This window comes from Sminthopsis crassicaudata, chromosome 5, assembly GCF_048593235.1.
Source record: "Sminthopsis crassicaudata isolate SCR6 chromosome 5, ASM4859323v1, whole genome shotgun sequence".
Lineage (NCBI taxonomy): Eukaryota > Metazoa > Chordata > Mammalia > Dasyuromorphia > Dasyuridae > Sminthopsis > Sminthopsis crassicaudata.
This window is the reverse complement of record NC_133621.1, coordinates 256,006,213-256,028,059: the sequence shown is the minus strand read 5'-3', so window position 1 is coordinate 256,028,059 and position 21,847 is coordinate 256,006,213. Positions and strand designations below refer to the sequence as shown.

General features: G+C 31.6%; 1 protein-coding gene across 2 annotated transcripts in view; it reads right to left on the bottom strand.

The window, feature by feature from the left end:
- PTPRQ (protein tyrosine phosphatase receptor type Q) overlaps positions 1–21,847 on the bottom strand; it is a 246,041-nt gene that overhangs the window by 10,033 nt on the left and 214,161 nt on the right. For both annotated transcript variants that reach the window (XM_074270859.1, XM_074270860.1), the window contains 5 exons: positions 17,732–17,822; positions 11,566–11,642; positions 8,349–8,483; positions 8,085–8,210; positions 5,693–5,841 (listed from right to left, as the gene is read on the bottom strand). In XM_074270859.1, the coding sequence (XP_074126960.1) occupies positions 5,693–5,841; positions 8,085–8,210; positions 8,349–8,483; positions 11,566–11,642; positions 17,732–17,822 (578 nt within the window). The remainder of the gene's footprint in view (positions 1–5,692; positions 5,842–8,084; positions 8,211–8,348; positions 8,484–11,565; positions 11,643–17,731; positions 17,823–21,847) is intronic.

The window sequence follows — 21,847 nt, the reverse complement described above, 5'->3', positions numbered from 1 at the left end:
TCCCAGGTTATTTTTACCTTCTGAATCCAATTCTTCCTTTGCAGCAACAACAACAACAACAACAAAATTCGGTTCTGCATATATATATATTGTATCTAGGATATACTTTAACATATTTAATATGTATGGGAATGTCTGCCATCTAGGGGAGGAGGTGCAGGGAAGGAGGGGAAAATTCAGAACAGAAGGGAGTAAAAGGGATAATGTTGTAAATAATTACCTATGCATGTTTACTGTCAAAAAATGTTATAATTATAAAATTAATTTAACATTTAAAAAAAAAAGAAAATAAAATTTAAAAAAGATTACAAATTATGGAGGGGTTAAAGATCTTCATCAGTGCCCATGCCAAGGAAATCATAGATCTAGACCACAAATATAAGAATTTTGCAGTATATATATATATATATATATATATATATGTATGTGTGTGTGTGTGTGTGTGTGTGTGTGTGTATGTGTGTGTGTAAGTGCATGCATTGGGAAAAGGAACCTGGTCTTCTGATTACACCTAATCTCATTCCACTGAAAGAACTCCACTCCAAGTAAATGTTACCTAGGAGTCTTAATCTTGAGAAAGTAATAGCTAAGGGCCTTTCCAAGAGCCATATCAGTGGCCAGACATGGACCTAGAATTTCTTGACACCAAGTCAAACCCTTCAATTATTCAATCATGCTGCCTCTCCTTGTCTATAGTAAACATTTAATAAATGTTCACTAGTACTGGATAAAAATAATAATGAAAGTCATTACAATTGTGTTTGATATTTGCAAATTTCTATATGATCTAATGGTAATTTCTAAACCTAAGATGTATATTTAGATGTAGGGAAAAATGAAAAAGTCATGAAAAATGGATAAAATATTGATGCAGGAAAAGCAACCTCTGACTTATATGATGATATTTGAGGTGTCTCCCTAATTGAAGACCAGTTAAATTTACTGTTTTTGTTATATGTAATATAAATTGGATGGTAAACTTGACCTGAGTAAAAATCGTGACTCAAAACTCATCTAGATCCTATTGACTCAGCTGCTTTATCTGAGAATAATAATAATTTTCTAGTGTGTCTCTTATGCAACTGATGTAAAGAATACACTTTGTAAAAGTTAAAGAGCTATATGATTATAAATATTAAATGCACACTTGAATATAAAGCATATTTGAGTATTCAAATTTTTCTCATATATTGTTCCATGCATAACAAGCAGGCTTTTGTACATTTGGTCATTTTATCCAAAGAAAGAGGTTTTCGTAGAGGAATTCCAATATTCAATTATTCCAGAATGGCATGTGAGAAAGCTCAAGGGTATTTCAGAATAGTGTATAATTTATTTCAATTTAGGATTAAGAAAGAATTATAGTCTTGGTAAAGGTGGTTATTCAGGAAATAGAAAGATCTAATAAATGTTTTGAAGAAAAAATTGTCTCAGTGCACCCTCCCCAGATATTTCTAAAAATTGTAACTACCTTGATTTCATAGTTATTTTTATCTAACTTAAATTTAATAATCTTAAATAAATAAATGATGGTTCCCCTCGCCCCAAATTGACATTTTATAGAGATGTATGTTCCTTATCACAAATTCTAAAATAAGGCAAGGAATACTTTAAGGTGTTACTTATAGTACAAAACTACTAAATTTTTATTTAGCCATGTGTAATCTCTATAACTTCAGTCATCTAAGGTTTATGAGTTAGTGAAGTAGATTCTGAGATCCACATAATTAAGGAAGAAGCTTACTAAGCTATCAAGAAAAACTTAATAGTTACTCTATGTTTTTCACTAATCTCTAAGCCTAGAAAACAGTGATTATTATGAAAGGCAAAATTTTAAAATTATAATTAATTTATATTGACAAGTTCCATAAAGAAAAACAGATTTCTTTGAGCCAAATGGAAGAATAAAGGCAGGAACTAGTCTGAGCTCTCCTAAATTTCTCTTCAAACAATATTAAAAAATCCCTCATAATGAATTCTGTAGTTAAAGAGCCAACAAAATAGAGTGAAACAATTTTCCAGCCCAAGACAACTTAGAAGTTCAGCTAGAAAGGTCTGTTGCACTGCGACGGGAAAGAAGTTGAAGGCAAAACTTTAGGAAGATAGCAAAAAGACTTAAAAGTAATTAAATTGTCAACAGCAAGCTGTGGTGGTAAGGAAGTCTGACCATACAAATGGATAGAAGAAGTTTACAGAGGACCCTTTGCTGGCATCAAAGCAGGATTCTGTGACATTGCTTATATGAGGATTTAAGTGACAGTTCCAAGGTGAAGAGCAGCACTAGCAGGAGTTGGGATCTGGTCATAATTCCAGGATAGAAGAGTGTTTGTTGTCACTTAAACCCTAATACAGGCCAGAAGAGGATCGACACTACCTCTTCCTAGATCATATAACCTTGAAAAAAGCAAAAACTTACAGAAAAAAGAAACATGAAAAACCTGAAGCTTGGTAAAATATCCCTCCCATCCCAACAGCAGAGCTCAACTTTACCCAGTGATAGCCTAGAAAAATGAGCAAAAGATTAAAAAAAAAAAAGAAGAACCTGATCATAAAAAGCTATGATGACAGGAAAGATCAAAACATTTAGAAGACAACAAAGTCAACACAGCTATATCAAAACCTTCAAAGAAAAATATGAATTGGTCTCAGGAACTAGAAGAGCTCATTTTTTTTTAAATTAATAAGTTAAGTAGAGGAAAAATCAGGGATAGAAATGAGAGTGACACAAGGATGTTATGGAAAAAAAATCATCAAATGTAAAGGAGGCACAAAAATAGTGAAGAAGACACCTAAAAAAAGCAGAATAAGCCAAATGGTAAAGAGACATAAAAATCCAATGAAGATAATTTTAAAAAGCAGAATTGGCCAAATGGAAAAATTCACTGGAAAAAAGAAACTCTTCAAAAAAGTAGAATTAGCCACATGGAAAGCCCAATGAAGAAAATAATTCCTTAAAAACTAGAAGTTGCCAAGTAGAAGCTAATAAACCAATGAGACATCATGAAATAATAAAAACAAAATCAAAAGAAAAATTTAAGAAAATGTGCAATATCTCATTAGAAAAAACATTTTTGAGGAAGGACAAGATGAAAGAATAGGGCAGAATGAAAAAACAGAATGGAAGGAAATACACAATCAGTAATCATAATAGCATAGAGGATTAACATACAGAATAATACTCCATGTTGTTTACAAGGAACACATTTGAAGCAGAGAAATAAACACAGAATAAAGAGAAGGGGGTGAAGAAGTATTATGCTTCAGCTGAAATGAAAAACAAAAATATGGGTAGCAATCATGATTTTACACAAGGCAAAAACAAAAATCTCATTAAAATAAGCAATTATATTTTCCTAATAAATTGCATAAACAATGAAGCAATAAAATATCAATGATAAGATATCCAAATTCTTAGAGACAAAGTTAATTGAGTAAAAAAAGGAAATATAAGGTAAATTATACTACTTTCCTCTCTTGTAACCGATACATCTAAGAAAAAAAAAAAAAGAAAATCTATCCTGGGATTTATAGTTGGAATGCAGGGCTGGTTCTTCAATAATAGGAAAAATTATCAGCATAATTGGCCATAATCAATAACAAAAAAAGTCATTTGAGTATTTAATTAGATAGAGAAAAAATCTTTTTAACAAAATACAACATATTTCTATTTAAAATTTTAGCATAGGAATAAATTATTGGTATAGATCCCACCTAATCATTGTGAATGTTCTTTGTGAGGGATTGTTATAATCTCCTTGTTAGTATTTTGTAATTAAAAATTAGCAATATTTGTCAGGGAAATTGGTCTATTTTTTTCTGTTATTTTCTCCTCCTTTTAAGTGTTCAGATATTTCAGTCATATTCAAATCTTTGTGACCTCCATTTGGAACTTTTGTTGTATTTCTTTTGACAAAAATACTGGAATGCTATTTCTTCCTTTAAACTTATTTTAAAGATGAGCAACTGAGACAAATTGAGTTAAGTTACTTGTCTGAGGCCAGATTTGAACTTGGGATGTGTCTTTTTTACTTTGGAACCAGTGCCATCTAGTACATAAATTATTAGCCATCATATAATTGCTATGAGAAAGATTGAAGCCAAAGTCACTTTAGCATTGGCATATAAACTATTATTGCAACCATAGACCACTCTAGAAACAGAGTTCCACCATTTAATTCTCTCATGAAATTAATTAACCTTTCCTCAAGAATTCTCTCCATTTTCCCCTATGGTTAAGATTAAATCCAGTCCTTTCAGGAAGTTCTCTTAGTCTTTCTTCTTTCCACTATTCAGCTATCCCAGTTAAATCTTTTAGAACTACATTTAAGTTATCAGGTTTCTCGATAGTTAAATTAATGTGGAACAAGTTTCCATCACCTCTTAAAATAATAATAATAAAATTTAAAGCAGGAATTCTTGTGTTATGCTCTCCTTTGACAATAAGGCAAAGCCCTTGGATCCCTTAAATGCTATTTTAAATTAATTGAAGAAAATGTTAAGTTTCAGAAGTCTAGAGAAATAAGGATATCCGTTTTTCCCTAATTAAATTCATAGGCTCCCTAAATCTCTATAGATCTCAGGTTAAGAAACCCTTATTTAAAGTCTCAGTGGAAGAGGCTATTGAAACTAGTATTATACTCCATATTATGACCATCATCTAAATCATCCATATCATTATTTATTTTTCAGTTTATTTTCTTTATGATTAATTTTATGATAAACTTCTTAGTAAACTAAAGGATATCTTCCTCTTTTTCCTACTCCAAGTATTTATTTGGAAAACTCAACTAATCAACTGTATTGGTATATATCTGTATTATTATTACAGACCCAACTGTTGCTCAAAATTACTAAGACATAACACTGATTTACAGAAACTAAGGAAGAGAGGAAGGAAGGAAGGAGGGAGGGAGGGAATAAAGGAAGGAAGGAAGGAAGGAAGGAAGGAAGGAAGGAAGGAAGGAAGGAAGATACAGAAGAATAAATCGAAATACATATCATTCTCCTCATCCTTTCTGTTATTGGATGTATACTGAAGATGTTTTCTGTGAGTCTGTAGAAACTGAACTTTCATCTTAATGCTTTTATTCCTCTACAGAAAAAAAGTTCTTTTGTAAAGCTGAAAAATAATCTGCCAAACTTCAAGTCAAAAAGATTAATAGGATGATAACCGTTTATCCTGGGAATATTTCTATCTGACCTCAATCAAATAAGATGAGAAGAATGATTTTTCTCTTAGGGTTAGGGACTGAATCTGTGATTTCATTGTTATTAGAAGATTTAACTGGGGATTTTTCCATAGTAGACAGTAATAACAACAATAATTACTTCCAGTTATATAACATTCTAAGATTTACTGAATGTTTTTGATATGTTAGTTCTTTTGAATCTAAATGGAAATTCCGTAAGATGATTATTATCTTTATTAATAATGAAAATCAAGTTATCAATGTGAACAAATTTTTTTTTGGATCAGCAAGTAAAAAATATTTAATTCTTTTGTCATGGTTGGTATAGGAATTCCTTAATCATGATCATAGATAAGTTTTAGGGAGTTGCTTAAAGCACAAACAGCATGATTAGCAAGTTTTGAATATTGATCTTCCTGATTCAAAGCCAAGAACTCTACCACAATATATTCATTTTTAATAATTAAAATTTTATAGCTAATTTGACCATATGTAATACTTACCTGCAATGAACAACCATTGGTGTGGTGTCATGGGCTCTGTTTGCTCGAATTAACTTCACAAAGTGAATTAATGGTGCACTATTTTCAGGAACCCCATGTTCAGGCCAAGCAGTAAAGTTACACTGTCGAACTGTCATACAATCTCCATGCTGGCAACCAGATCAGATTAAAAAAGAAGATTAAAGAATATGGCAAAATATGACATCAACATAATCATAAAGTGTGAAAAAAAGAGTTAAAATATTATGCCAGTAACATTACAGAAATAACTAGCTTAGTCTTAATGTGTCTATTTAGTATGATAGATAATTCATTTTATAAAAGATTCAATACTAATATACTAGTGAGAATTTTACTATTAATACACAGTGAAAATTGATAAGAATATCTACAAATAGCTATTTTCTTAGCATTTTTATTCATATTTATTATACACCATAGTAGAATTCTGTGTTCATAAAGTTAGGTTTAGCAAAAGTCATTTTAGAATCCAATCTTAAGCAAATTATACAGATATGTTTTCAGAATATGAAGAGCCTTGTATATGGATATAAATGAAAGAAAGCTGGATAGGAATTGGACTTGTGATTCATTGGTAGAGGAAAAAATCCTGGGAGAGGAAACTTCCCCTATCAATATATAAGAGCACATTCACTGAAACTTACTAGTATTAGGGGGTTGCCTTGAATATTGAGAGGCTAAGTAATTGTTGTGGTTCACACAGTCAGCATGTGCTATAGACTGGACTTAAAACTAGGTCTTTCTGGTTTTGAGGTTATACAGACATAAAGTAAATGTAGCTCTAGTTATACATATATTTGCATATAAATAAGAAAGAAAACTCAGGAATGGGAACATTTTAAAATATAGAAATCTGGATTATCTGGATTCACCTTCTATTGAGAATTATATGACTTCAATGAGTCCCTGTTTTCTTATATATAAAACGAAAGTGTTGGACTCACTAGATAATACCTAATGACTGTTCTCATTCTAAATCTAATACTTTTTTTAATCCTCCTACTTGTTTTTTTTTTCCCCCACCACTGCTTTGATATAGGGCTCTGTAATGTTTTAACTTGCTGTCACAAATATTCTCCCATTTTCTTTACAGCTATTATGGCCACGTTTTCCTTAGTCTTGTAATAATCCCCTACAGGCACCTTTCTATTTCTATTTCTTATCTGTCTTTGATTCCCTAAAGAATCTGGATATATCAAAGACCAGGGAGTGGAAGCGAGATAGATTGGCTAACTATGGTAGAATATAGCAGAACATTGACAAGTTCTATTTCAATTACAGTGATATGGATAATACATTAAAATCTTCTTTACTGTGATTGGAGGTAATACTGAATTCTAAGGTTCATCTATGTGGGGTTCAAATTCTGATAAAGTCTTATCAAGCTACAAAGTTCAAGGACCAACTTACCTACATTGCAAAAGGAGGTTTACTCAGAGAATTAAATTCAAGAGTATTTTTAAGAATAGAAGACAAAACAGAAATACCTTTTGCCTTCAAGTTTATAGTCTATAGTGATAAATATTTCAGGTCGTGACAACTATAGAATCACTGCCCCCCATCATATATTTTAGAAATAAAGGATGAAATAAGCAGACTGAATAGACTACAGGTGATTTTTCCCATTATATTATGATGCTTATACTTTATGTAATTTAGTCAAAGAACTTCTATTCTAAAAAAAACAAAACAAAAAAAAACCCAACAACTTTGCTCTGTTAATTCCATCAATTAATATAGCTAATAATATATTTATTACTTATAGTGTTAAAGAGTTGCTCAAGACTCAGAAAAATACAAGTTCTGTAGAAAGGCAGATTTAAGCCTAAGATTTCCTGACTTCAATTTTATCACTTTGACTGTGCAACTGTGCAGCTTGGTTTTGTACAGACTGATAAGATTTTACTGACATTTCATTGCTCTATGTAAAATTGAAAATAAAGGTTTGCTCTAATCCAAACAACAGTACTAACTCTTGTCTCTGTGTTTATACCTAGGATGCTCTCTCTCCATTCTTTGTTTCTTAGAATCCCAATTTCCTTCAGTGTTGAGTTCAAATGTCACTTTCTATAGGAAGCCTATCTGGATTCCACCAGTTACTAATGTCTTAAATCATTTTGTATATATCAAGTATTTAATTTCCTATATACACTATGGTTTATTTCTATCAATAGAATGTAATCTCCTTTACAGCAGACCAGTTTAATTTTTTTTGTCTTTAGAATTTAGGATAATCCTAGAACACATTAAATGATTAATAAATCCTTATCAAACTCAGTTAAGAGTCAAATTGCTAGTTATAATTATAGGAGTGAATTTTCTTAAATGTTTTTCTTCCATTTCTTAACTTTAATGACTTCTTTTTTCTTACTCTTTCAATTTTTAGATCTCTGATGGTCCAATCAATCTGAATGTCTTCTAATATTTTGGTAATCACTATATCTCCAAACACAGTCACTGGCTTGTTGTCTTCTGGCCAATATTGATGGCATCGGATCTGCATTTAGAAAAGATAATAAGGCATGAAAACAAAAACTTGTCTTGACTTAAACATTAAAAATAAGACCCATAAAAACAATTCACACAATACAATTATGAAGCACAGAATTTATGAAATCATTTTAAAGTAACTCACTCGTCCTTTTTCAAAACATTGTGTCAGCATCACTAACGTTTTTGCTCTGGTTTCCCAGACCATTCGCCAAAAATCCCCTACTGTTCCAGGTAATGGTCCTTGAGTAGCAATAAATTCATTTGGACATAGATAGCCCTAAAAGAAGCAGAAGAAATTAATATCCTATTGTATCAATACTCAAAAATAACACTATTATTTTGTTATTTAGAAGTCTTTATCCATGACCAAGAATTTCAAGGGAATTAATGAAAAAAATGCAAATGACAATGGCCTAGCTATACCAGACCTAAAACTATATTTATTGTAAAGCAGAGGTCATCAAACCACTTGATATTGGCTAAGAAATAGATTCAGTGGAATAGGTTAGGTTCACAAAACACAATAGTCAATGACATTAGTAATTTAGTGTTTGATAAGACCCCTGCTTCTGGAATAAGGACTCAATATTTGAGAAAAATTGTTGTGAAAATTGGCAAATAGCATGGCAGAAACAAGGCACTGAACAGCAACTAACATCAACACCAAAATAAGGTTGAAATGTGTTTATGATTGAAACATAAAGGGTAATACTATAAGTAAATTAGGAGAATAAGGGATCAGAGCTGTTGAAAAAGAATTTATGGACAAAAAAACACTAGAGAACATTATGCAATGCAGAGTGGATAATTTTGATTATATTAAATTAAAAAGGTTTTGTGCAAACATCAATGCAGCCAAAATTAGAAGGGAAGCATACAACTGGGGGAACATTTTTACATCCAAATGTTCTGATAAAAGCTTCATTTCTAAAATATATAGAGAATTGATTCATAAACCACTTAAATGGTGTATTTATGTTTACCTGGAGAGAGAAATCTAGAACAGTTCTTCAAGGTGCTGTCAAATAGTTTATTAACTTGGATGAAAGTAATATGGCATAGAAGCAAGAGAACTGGCCTTAGAGTCATAAAGGTCTGGGTTGAGGTTCTACTTCTCATATTATTCTTGGAAAGTAATTTAACCTCTTAATTCTCTGAGAAACTCTCAAGATTATAAATTGCAGAGAAAGGTATACATTGGTAGAGAGAATTTCCTCATCAAGGAGCTTCCTAGAGTTTATACAAGTTTATGTGTGAACGTGCGTGCGCGCACACACGCACACACACACACACACATACACACACACACAGATATTTCTGTTAATTTGCACTTTGCACTTTTCTGTAAGCTTTTTATCTAATCAAACAGTGGATTTTTAGTATATTTCCTGGAGTGTTCATATAGATATTTGATAACTGTATTTCAATATACTTGATTTCTTTTATAATTCCATGGATTTTATTTTATGAACTTAAAAAATTTTTTTTCTGAAAAGGGGTCAATAGGTTTCATCTGACTTCCAAAAATGCCCACAACACGAAAAAGTTTAAGAAATCCTATTATAAAGGGATATAAAGCTTCAGAGGGCAGATAAAATACTAGTGAATTAATATTTCAGGGAGACAGATTTAGGGCTCAATATATGAAAAGGGCTAACAATTATAACTTTTATATATGGAAAGACTGACAATTATAACTCTTCAAAAACAGTCATGACCTGCTGTGATGAATCAAGAATGTGACCTTTCTGGTCCTGTTTGTGTGAATTTGAAGGTATGAAAAGTCTTTACCTATAAAGTTGCCACATGTTGTTTTATATTTTCTACTGTGAGAAGGCATCAATTTCAGTCAGGTAGTTTTTGTAAATTTCTTTGGCTAGATTGTTTTTATGTATTTTGCATTACTTAAACCATTCCTTCATGGTTATACCTCTATAAAATGCCTCATAGAATTCAAGAGTGTGTTATAAAAAGTGAAATGTTCCTGGGAAAACTGATGCTGGAGTTTGTAGGGATCCATTTGGCGGGTCTGATAATCCTAAATAATAGCCTGGTAAAGAAATGAGAAGGGTTTCCTTTAAAATTTAGAAATTTTAAAGAAGAAACCAGTATTCAAGACAATTTTTTCTTCAAGCGATTCTAGAGTATAGTGTAGCTCTCTGTAAAGTTCTAAAAATGAAAAGGGTTTTAGATAACTTCTTTCATGATTGTTTCATGAAATAATGGTGTACTGATATGTTTAAGGAGAGGGTAGAAGACCATTGATCTAGTATTTTGAAAGGATGAATTTCTTAATGGATGAGGGTATTTCCCCTATATGTTGTCTTCCTTTAACAGAATATAAATTTTTTGACATCAGAGACTGATATGCTTGCTTCTTTGCGTATTCTAACCTCTTAGCACAGTATCTAGTTCAAAGTAAACATTTAATAAATTATTTATCTATCTATTTATCCACCCCTCCATCCATCTATCCATCCATCCATCCATCCATTCATCCATCTACCTATTTAGGTAGTTACCCATCTATCCATCTATCTAGAGGTATGCCTTGAGGTTGCTTACAAGTCAATGAGAAACTATGATTTGTTATTCAAATTCTCCCTTTACATGCATTTACGTTGGGCTTTGGCTGTACAAATGACTTCCCAGCTATAGGGAACTTATCTTTGCTTTTTAATGATAAAATTGTCACTATCAGTGCAGATCACCTACACTTTTGAAGTTTATGGTATTAAAGAAAATTAAATACAGTATCTGTACAAAGGTAGGATTCGAACCTAGTTATTACTAACCAGCTCTCTATCCTCTACATTTCTCATGTTGAATTCTATGTTGTAAAGCAAACATAAGTTTTAGGCTCAGAAGTTATTCAAATACAGATCCTTATTAAAAATTAAAGAACAACTGAACAAAAGCTCACTTACTAATTTCTTTAAATCCTAGGTATTGTTCAGTCATTTTTGTCTCTTTGTGACTCAATTTAGAGTTTTCTTGGTAGAGATAATATAAGTATTTGCTATTTGTTTCTCCAGCTCATTTTATAGGTGAGGAAACTGAGGCAAATGGGGTTAAGTGATTTGCCCAGGGTCACACAGCTAGAAAGTATCTAAGGAAAGGTTTGAACTCAGAAAGATGAATCTTCCTGACTCCAGCACACTACACATTGCAACACCTAGTTTCTCCAAATCCCGTGTACATATTGAATTTTATGATATGTTTCTTTATAAACCATGCATTTTTGCTATACAAAAATCAGTGGAAGTTTTCATGTTGCTTAAAAGGAATATACATACATAGAAATATAAATACAGTTGTAGAAATGTAATCAAAAAACAGATAGCACACATATAACTTACAGACACATAACTGGCATTGATGTAATCAGATCCTGGTACACTGGCATCTGCTATTAGTTTCACTCTGTTGTTATTATCTATTGAAAAAAAAAGCTTAATCAATTTTAACTCAACTGAAAATGTGAAAGAATATTAAGAATATTAGAAAGAATATTAAGACTAGGTTATATTGTAACACATGTAAAATGTATGGGATTACCTGCCATCGGGGGGGAGGGAGCGGAGAGAGGGAGGGGATAATTTGGAAAAATGAATAAAAAAAAAAGAATATTAAGAAACACACTTCAATTGAAGTAGATTGTGATTTTGAATAGTATTGAAAGTAACCCATTCTTTAAGTTTAAACATATATTATGCATAAGCAGATATTTAACTTGATATGTGTATATCACTAAAGGAAAAGTCCCATGGTGAACCATTTCAAGTGGTGCATTTTGAGGAAATCCTGCTCTAATATTTCTTCTTATATTGCCACTGGCACGTTAGTGTGCATCAATTTCATCATTTATAAAATGAGAATACTAAACACTTTAATATCTAACTCCAATATGGTTGCAAACCTCAACATACACAAAAAACATTAATTCCTGCCTGCATCATTATAATTCTCAAAAGCAGTAATGTATGTAAAATGCTTTGCAAAATTAATATGCTCTATGGATGTCATCAGCAATTATCATGATAGGGAAGGGTTCCACATGCTTGAGTACAAATTTTTGCATTTTTGCATAATAAAAACATCCTAATGTATTTCTGTTTAATATTATTAGTAAAGAGGGGAACACATTAAGTGTCTAGAAACAAAGAAATTAAACCTTCATTTTACTAGAAAGCTTTCACAAATTCTACTTTATCTGGTAATGTGAAGGTTGAAACTTGTGAGCTTCACATATCAAGCTGTTAAAATGCTGCTTTCAACCCTATGATAAAATATCATGCATTTCTAAGAGTGAAGGCTTATGGTTCAGTCTCTAAAGTAATCATGTGTATTACATGCAGTACTTCTTGGTCTAAAAATCCTCAGATAATTTGGGAAAATAATTTCCTAAGGGGTGATATTTTCTAGGGGTTCATTCATAATTAATGTCAGTACCCTCCTCACATTGCATAGAAATTAGGAATCAAAGATCCATGTAGAAAAGTATTCCACTAAATAATATGCTTGGAGTCAGTTTGGGAAGAAAGAAGCAGTGGTAATTGGCGACAATATTAACATTTTAGAAGGAGTAGGATTTTTATTAGGACTTGAGGGAAGGATAAATTTAGTGAGCCTGTCATGTATAGTCTGATACCTTAAGGAAATATGCAAATGTAATCAAAATGAAGAAGAGAAAACATTTGGGAAACCTGCTCTCTGAACCTTGATACTAATCTTATAGGATGAATAAACAACTTCTCAGTTGAAGGTCGGGAAATTTAGAAGGAACTTTTTCTATTTTCATTTAAATAGTTTACTTACATTGTTTTCATTTCATAAATAAGATCATAGGATCACACTTACAGAATTAGAAGGGAAATTAGAGGTTATGATGGTAAAATAATATAATAAATAGTAGGATAGGCTTTGGACCTAAGATTTCTATTACTAGAAGTCTGCACCTTCTTGGAAACTTACTGTCTTTTATTTATTTGTTTCTTTAATATTTTATTTTCCCCAATTACATAAAAAATAACATTCATTTGTTTAAAATTTTTGAGTTCCAAAATATCTGATTACATTAATGCCAGTTATGTGTCTATAAGTTATATGTGTGCTATCTGTTTTTTGGTTACATTTCTAACACTGTATCTATATTTGAGTTCCAAATTCTCTCTCCATCTCTATTTGAAATGGGTTACACATATATAGACATGTAAAACTTATTTCCATATTAGTCATGTTGTAAATGAAAACACAGATCAAAGAAAAAAAGGAAGAAATAAATAATTTCAAAAAAAGAATTTTGTGGATTGCTTGGGCAGGGAAGTAAGGAGAAAAATTTGGACCACAAGAATTTGCAAAGTTGAATGTTGAAAACTATTTTTACACATATTTGGAAAAATAAAATACTATTAAAAATAAAATAAAATTGGGAAAAAGAAAAAAAGATAGAAATAAAAAAGGATTTTTGCATCCAGATTCCATCAGTTCTTTCTCTGAAGGTAAATAGCATTTTTTCGCCATAAGTCCTTAGAATTGTCTTAGTTAAGCCATTAACAGTTGATCTTAAAATATTGCAATTACTATGTACAATGTTTTTCTGGTTCTGCTCACTTTACTTTGTATCCGTTCATTTCCCCCTTGAAGTATTGTGCTTAATTTCACTGGTCAGGTGATTCTTGGTTATAATCTCAGTTCCTTTGCCTTCCAGAATATCATGTTCTATGACCTCTAATCCCTTAATATAGTAGCTGTTGAGTCCTGTGTAACCCTAATTATGGTTCTCTGGTTTTTGAATTGTTTCTTTCTGGTCACTTTAGCATTTTTTCTTTGACCTGATAGTTATGAAATTGTTCCTTAGAATTTTTGTTTGTGGGATCTCTTCCCTAAGGTGATCAGTTTTTCTTTCAAAGCTTATTTTGCCCTTGAACCAGGATATCATGGCAATTTTTCTTGATGGTTTCTTAAAAGAGGCTATCCAGATCTTTATCAGTGTCTCTAATTCTTGCTAATTCTGATACTGTCTTTTCCAGGTCAGTTTTTCCAATGTTTTCCAATATTTTACATTTTCTTCTATGTGTTTTTTCAAGTTTTTGAATTTTTGATCTCTCATAGAAACATTAGCTTCCATTAGCTCAGTTCTAATTTGTAAGGAATTCTTTTCCTCAGCTAGCTTTTACTAAGCAGTTTTCTTTTTCTAAGCTGTTGACTCCAGTTTCATAATCTCTTGCATCACTATCATTTCTTTCTTCAAATTTTTCTTCTGTTTCTCTTATATGATTTTTAAACTCCTTTTTGAGCTCTTACATGAGTTGTTTCTGGGTTTGAAACCACTCCTCTATTTTTTCCCTTTTTTGTCCATAGGTTTTGAGTTGTCCTCTTCTAAATTTTTGTCTTGGTCTTCCTGGTCAATATAATAATGTTCTATAGTCAAATTCTTTGTAGGTTTTTGCTCATTTGAAGGGTCTTTTTTCTTTATTTTTAATTTGAGCTCTGTTCTCATGTAGAGAGGCATTATCTCAGGCTTCTTGGGCTAGGAACTGAAGGCTCTGACTGTTTACCTGATAGTTACCATGAGAACCATAGGGTCTAATGCTACTCTGAGGAGTTGGAGGAGAGGTCTGGCAGCATACTTGGTATTGAGTTGGGAGCCTAGTGCTGGTATCTGGAGTGTGCAGAGGATAGTGAAGTGTTTCTGCATTTCCCTAGGGGCTATACAGGAAGCACTTAGTGGGCTGACTACTGGAAGATGCCTGTTTGCACAGGGCAACACTGAAACATGGGGTGCATCTTCAAGCTGGAGTCTGTCAGTTTCCCTGCCTATGTGGAAGGTCCTGGTGTTGGCATTTGCCTGCTCCACCACATAGGGTCTCAGGATCTCCTACTAGTTTGGTTAGATGAGGTTTGCTAAATATTAGTATTTAAGCAATAAATAAAAAACATATAAGATACATATATATATATATATGTATATATATATATATATATGTATATATATATATATATATATATATATATATATATATATATATATATATATATATATATATATATATATATATATGAATTAGTTCCCAGGATAAACACTTGGTGGAGGAAATGAACCAGTACAGAAAATGATCCTTTTAGGCTAACCCCTGAGAACAGTTTGAATTAAATAGAAATGTAGAAGTCCCTGGTCCATGTGTTATATTCTCATTAAGAGAGCATATCTTATTGGGAGAAATGAGATAGTCTGTCACTAAGAGCAAAATAGGTTTGGCAAAAAGCAACAAGGGCCAGAAAATGTTAAGTTCATCCTGAAACATATATACAGGAACATTTTCTATTTCTCTTAAAAGGAGTGGAAGATTTCAACTCCAGGTAAATCTATGGAGGTCTTACTTACATAGATAATCAGGCTAATCATTCCAAATTGAGAATATTATGAGCTTTTAACTTGTTCTTGTCCATGTGGACATCCAGGTAAATATAATTTATTATTATAGCTTTTTATTTACAAAATATATGCATGGGTAATTTTTTAGCATTGGCAATTTTATTTCAAAATGTGATATTAAACTCTCAGTTGGGGAAGTCAGAGGAGAACACCATTGTTTTCTTTGAAAAATCTAACAAAAAATGATTGGATGTGCTATCCCTGAGGGAAATGTAATTTTAGAAATTTACCATGTCTTCCTTTGTAACTAGATAGTATAGTAGATAGAATAGTGGATCTGAAATCAGGAAATCCTAAATTCAAATCCTGTCTCAGACACTTACTAGTTAGGTTCTCTTATCTACATGCTTCAATTTTCTCATCTATAAAATGGGAAATAATAACAGTTTCTTTCCAGACTATCTAATATAATATATATGCATATATACATACATATGTGTGTACACACTTTATACCATGACATTCAACAACCTAGGAAAATTATATTATATTCATTTGTAACATAATATGTTATAGATATTTTAGCCAATTTTACTTTTTCTTTTCTTCTTTTTTACTCATTCTTTTACTCATTCTATCATTTGCTGTTCTGAAGAAGTCACTGAGCTTCAATTCTATATCTTAATAATTACATCTCAAAACAAATACAACAGTTTCTATTTCAATAGCATCTTAAGGTGTATAATATGTTTTCCACATACAGCCCTATGTTGCTGGTCATTAAAGTCTTATTATCCCATTTTATAGATCATTAAACTTAGAGTTTGAGAGGCTATATCATGGAAATAGATAATAGCTTTTTGAACTCCTTGGAATAAAGATTTTTAAATTTTGATTTTGCATAGAGATTTTGATTTTAAGACCTCAAAACTATATTAACCTATTGTATTAAATGTTATTTGTGCCAACTTATTTTTAGGACCATATTAGTAAAATTTCTGTAGAACTGGATTTATCATTTAAAGACCATTATGGTATATTAGCACTAAGCAAATTACTTTTTCAAGTGATACATTACTAGTGGCCTTTACAGAAAAAAACCATAGAACTCTTAAAGTAACTAATTTTCAACTAAATAATTCTCTAGACATTAGATTCATAATATTATGTTTCTTTGCAACATCTCAGCCCTTTATTCTAGTAAAAATGATAAATAAATTTATATTTGATTTTTCCCATTTTTGTATTTTATGTAGAATCAATAAAATTTTAGGTATGTATAAGAATATGGAAAATATTTTCAAAGACTTATTTTTAACACTTACTTTATTAGAGTTCAAAATACTCTAGTTCTTTTGGATACAAATTTTAAATTTATAAATTTTGCAAATTGACATTCCTCATTTGTACATTATATTAGAAAATGCAGTATGGAAATGTTGACTAGAAACAACTGTCATGAAGTTAATATCAGAGAATATCGCTATTATTAACAAAAGAATGTTCTGTTCTCCCTTTCACATCACTGTTAATTCTTAAAACAATAATGGCATTTCTTGTATTATTAAGTGAAAAATGAAGATGTGTTAACTATAATACTATAAACCCCTGCCTTCTTTGATAAAAATCTAACCAGGCTTCTAAAGTCCTCATATATTCTGATCTTCAAAGAAAAATCTTGCAACACATATTTAAAAATCCATAGAAAAGCAATGTTATAATCCTAAGGGAAACCAATACAAAAATATGTCACGTGAATTTTATTCTCAAAGAGGAAAATAATCAATCTACAACTTCTTTTAATTTGCAGAAAAATGTCTGGAAAAGAATGTTAAAGAGGTTACTTGGGTTTAATTACAAAGCTAAGAAACTACCAGTTCTATAGTTTCCTGCACCTGCATAATTAATGTTTGCAAAGAACAAATTGAAAATCATTTTGGTATATTAACTTTCACTTAAAAATGATACAAGAAGTCAAGAAGTAAAATGTTATTTGATAATCAATGATAACATAATTTCCTTATTAGATAAATATCTATCAAAGCACATATAACAAACATATATTAAAATAAGCTAAGAAAATTCAATTGTATTCTTTTACAGTCATGTTTTAAGAACATTTTTAGAGATTTAACAAATGCACCTACATGGTTTTATGTTTGGGAAGCGGTTTTTTGCCCTATTCCAAGGCAGGTCAGCATCAGTAGAAGAAAGATCCTGGAGGAATTTAGGGAGCTCCTGTGGAATATAATTATTGAAAAGTATCTATTTATTTCATAAAAAGAAACCAGAAATTGACAAATGTAGCTCCTATTTAAATGTCCTTTCTATACTGTTATCCTCATAAAACAAGAGCATCTTTTATTCTCAATCTGTCTGTATTGCTGAAAACCCACCAAACATGCCATCTTCCCTAATAACCCGTCACATTGTTAGTGGCAGAGACAAAGCTGCAACAATCACTCTCAAGTTGAACAATATAAGCTTATGTGAACTTTCACCTTAAAAATCCTAGCTAAAGTCAGGCTATCACCTTCTGTGAGCTTGAAATCTTCATGAAGCTATGTATGTGATGAGATACATGTTAGCAAATTAGCCTTGATTATGAACAATTCCCTTTTCCACTTCTATAGCTAAAGAGAATTTACCTCCACAGTCTAATGATTACTAAGTATTTTTTCAGATAGCAACAACTGACAATTATTTAATACTCTAATTTCCACTTAGTTGGAGGAAGGCAGTTGGTGATTTATTTTTGTTTTTTCTCCCAAGGCAGCCTGATTTCATGCCTGTTCAAAGGTAATATCATTGGTCAGTTAGAGAAGTTGGCAAAGGTCACAGAGATTTTTTTTCCCGCTGGATTTTTCTTAAATAGGCATTTCTATGCAATGTATGTTTTTTAGTCATTTCAGCGAGAATGTTGAGTTTTACCACTAGGGTTCAGAAAAATTAATGGCATTTGCTCAGGTCCTGCTTTACTAAAAAAAAAAAAAAACATCAAAAATTCCTGAAAAAGACAGGTGTCCCCAAAACTATGAAATTTATAGACACAAAGTATTATATTCATACTTGAACAGGATTATTTTACAAATTTTAGAATTATTAAATTGTGAAACAACTGCTCCTTTTACCACTAGTTAAAGAAATCAACTAGCTTTTCTGTAATTCAGATTTTTAAAAATGCTTCCTATAGAACAGCTAACCTATCTTAAAATTATTTATATAGTTTTTGTCCATTGTGATCATCATGTTTAATTGCTATTTGTACTCTCATAATTCTCCCTTCCTTGACATTTTCACATTGAGTTTCATTTATTCAACATTTATAGAGACATAAAGCCTCAGAATTGAAACCATGTAAAGTATGTTATAGAAGTATTATCTAATTTCACAGAGAAAAACAGTAAGAGAGGTTTAATGATTTACCCATGTTCAGGTAGCTTGCTAACTGTGAGAATTGGGAATGCAGACCTTTCAAAAGTAAATTAAGTGATTTCCCCCCACACACGATATACCACACTGCTTTGTTTCTACATGGGAAGATTATCTTGGAAGTTGTATGAAGAGCGGGAAAAAAGAAAGAATAAAAGCAGATGAACTTGTTGGGAAGCTATCACAATGATCCAAGCATGATGTTATAAAAGCTTGAATTAGGCAGTTAAAATGAGAAAAATGGGAAACATTCAAGAAATATGATGAAATTAAGTCAAGGATCTAGAAATTCACTGAATGAATATCGCAAGAGCAAGGGTTGAAGATAACTCTAGCATTTGAGAAGGAATCTTCTAGTAGAGATAAAGCAAGTAGCTGAGGAAAAAAATTAGCAGAGGAAATCATCTTCAGAGATTTAGTTATAAGAGGTGAATACCAAGGGAGAATAAAATGTACCATCAGATCCTTAGCACAATGTTAAGTTAATATGGTTTAAACCCACAGTAAGAATTTGGGGACATACTACGTATAAGGAAAGACGAGGACCAAGGATAGAAACCTGTGGGAACATCAACACATTGTGGTATTAGGAAGAAGAGATACTAGCCAAGGAAAGAGAGAAGGAAATAATCAGTAAGAATCAGGAAAAGAATCAAGAAGTAGAGTTACATTGATATTATGGCAAAGAAAATATCAAGGAGTGGGCAATTATAATGCCAAATGTCACAAAAAGGATGATAGCTGAGGTGGGGGAGAGTATTGAAGCTTGCAATTAGTAGACCTTGGGCAAACTTTGACATATCACTTTGAATAGAATGGTAGCTCATATGATAGATTTCAAAGAAGAAAAAAAAGGGTAAAGAAACATTGAAACAAATAACCATTAAGGATACATTACTTTTTACTGCATGGTTTATTCATTGAAAGGAGGATAGGAGGATAGATTATGGGGCTAGAAGGTGAATTTTTATTTTTTAAGATTTGAAGTATCTGACCCTGTGAAAAATCTAGTACGAATAAGCAAGAAATAAGAGAATTCAAATACAGCATTTATTCTGAATTGGTTACGTGTTTTAAGAATCCCTAATAGGTTCAAAAACGACCCTAAAATTAATTGCCGTGAAAAAAGGAGAAATGGGCAAAAAGTTTAATTTTCACTACCATTATCAGAAAAGGGTAACCAATATAAAATGATCCACACCAAGGAAGATGAAAAAATTCTAGACAATGATATGATATGGTGATGGTGCTTTTTCTCTCAGAGATTGTACTCATAAACTATTGTCCATTCTACTAAAAATGAAAGTCTTTAATTTAGGATAATAAGCCAGAGAAGGCTTATGGATGTTTGTCCAGGGACTGACTTAATGATCATTTTATCAAGTGACCTTGGCAATCCATGAAAGATATGACAATAACTCTCATTCAGTGTTAATTCCTCCTGCTTCTGTGTTATGGCAGCAAGAGTAGCAAGAAAGTAACTTACATGGTGTTAAGAATCACATAATTTTTAGATCACCCATAATCGATCATTTAACTATTCCTAAAATGCAGGTCTGGCCACATTAATTCTTCTGATCAGTAAACTTCAATGTCTTCTTGTATTTAGGATTAAGGAAAATATCCCAGTTTGACATTCCAAGGATTAACAATCTGGCTCCAGCCTATCTTTTTCAGGCTGAGTACATATTGTTTTCCCATAATTTTAAGTTATGCCAGATTCTTTTGACTCCATGTGGAGTTTGCTTGGCAAAGATAATAGAGTAGCTCATTTTATAGATGAAGAAACTGAGGCAAACAGAGTTAAGTGATTTGCTCAGAATCACATATCTAGGAAGTTTCTAAGACTAGATTTCCTATGTCTTTCTGACTCTAGTCTTGGCACTCTCTACTTTTATCACTTAGCTGCACCATTGCAATAACTTAAAAAAATGCTTATAGATCAATGTATCTCCCCATTAAAATTCAAGATTCTTTAGGTAAAGGAGTGTTTTACTATCCTTTAAGTATCCTTAGAGACTACTACAGTGTCCTGTATATAATGATAACAATAGCTAAAATCATATCTAGAATTTAAAGATTTCCAATGATATTTACATGCTATCTCATTTGATACTATCTAATAAATACTTAATTTAAATGCTTGCTAATTAATTAATTGATTGCTGGTGTTGTTACTGGTGTTCAATCTTTGCCTAGAAATGAGGTTATGAAGAAATTACACCTAAATGGAAGGATGACACAAAAGTTCCCTTTGGAGAGATGAAAACAAGTTATTTCAACACATGCCCAAAGGCAAAAAGAAACCATCTTGGCTTGGGATACTTGGCCTTCTAAATTAACTCTAAGTTTACTTCTCAAGGAGAAAAGCCAATATGCCTTTTACATTTGACATACCAATACTTTTGCAGAGAATAAAGATATTTTAAAAATATATTAAAAATGTAAAGGATCCTTCAACTAAGTCAACATATATTTTATCACTTGATGACCTCAGTAGGAAGACAGGCAGAGGGAAATAAGATGAAAACTCTGAAAAAGTAAGGTTCAGAATGAAGAAATTAAAAGCTCATAAGTATCCTGAACACAACTACATACTTCAAGAAGACAGAAGTTTCTAGACTTTGTTAGCATAGAATATAAAAATAAATGAATCTAAATGTCTTGGGATATTTTTTGAGAAGCAATTAGGGGTAAGTGACTTGTACATGATCACACAGTTAGTCATTGTAAGCACCCAGTAAGTGTAATCAGCCAGGGTTGGTGCTCTATCCATCTCACCATCTAGGTGCCCCTAGGATCTTCAATTATGAATCAAAGGAAACCTTAGA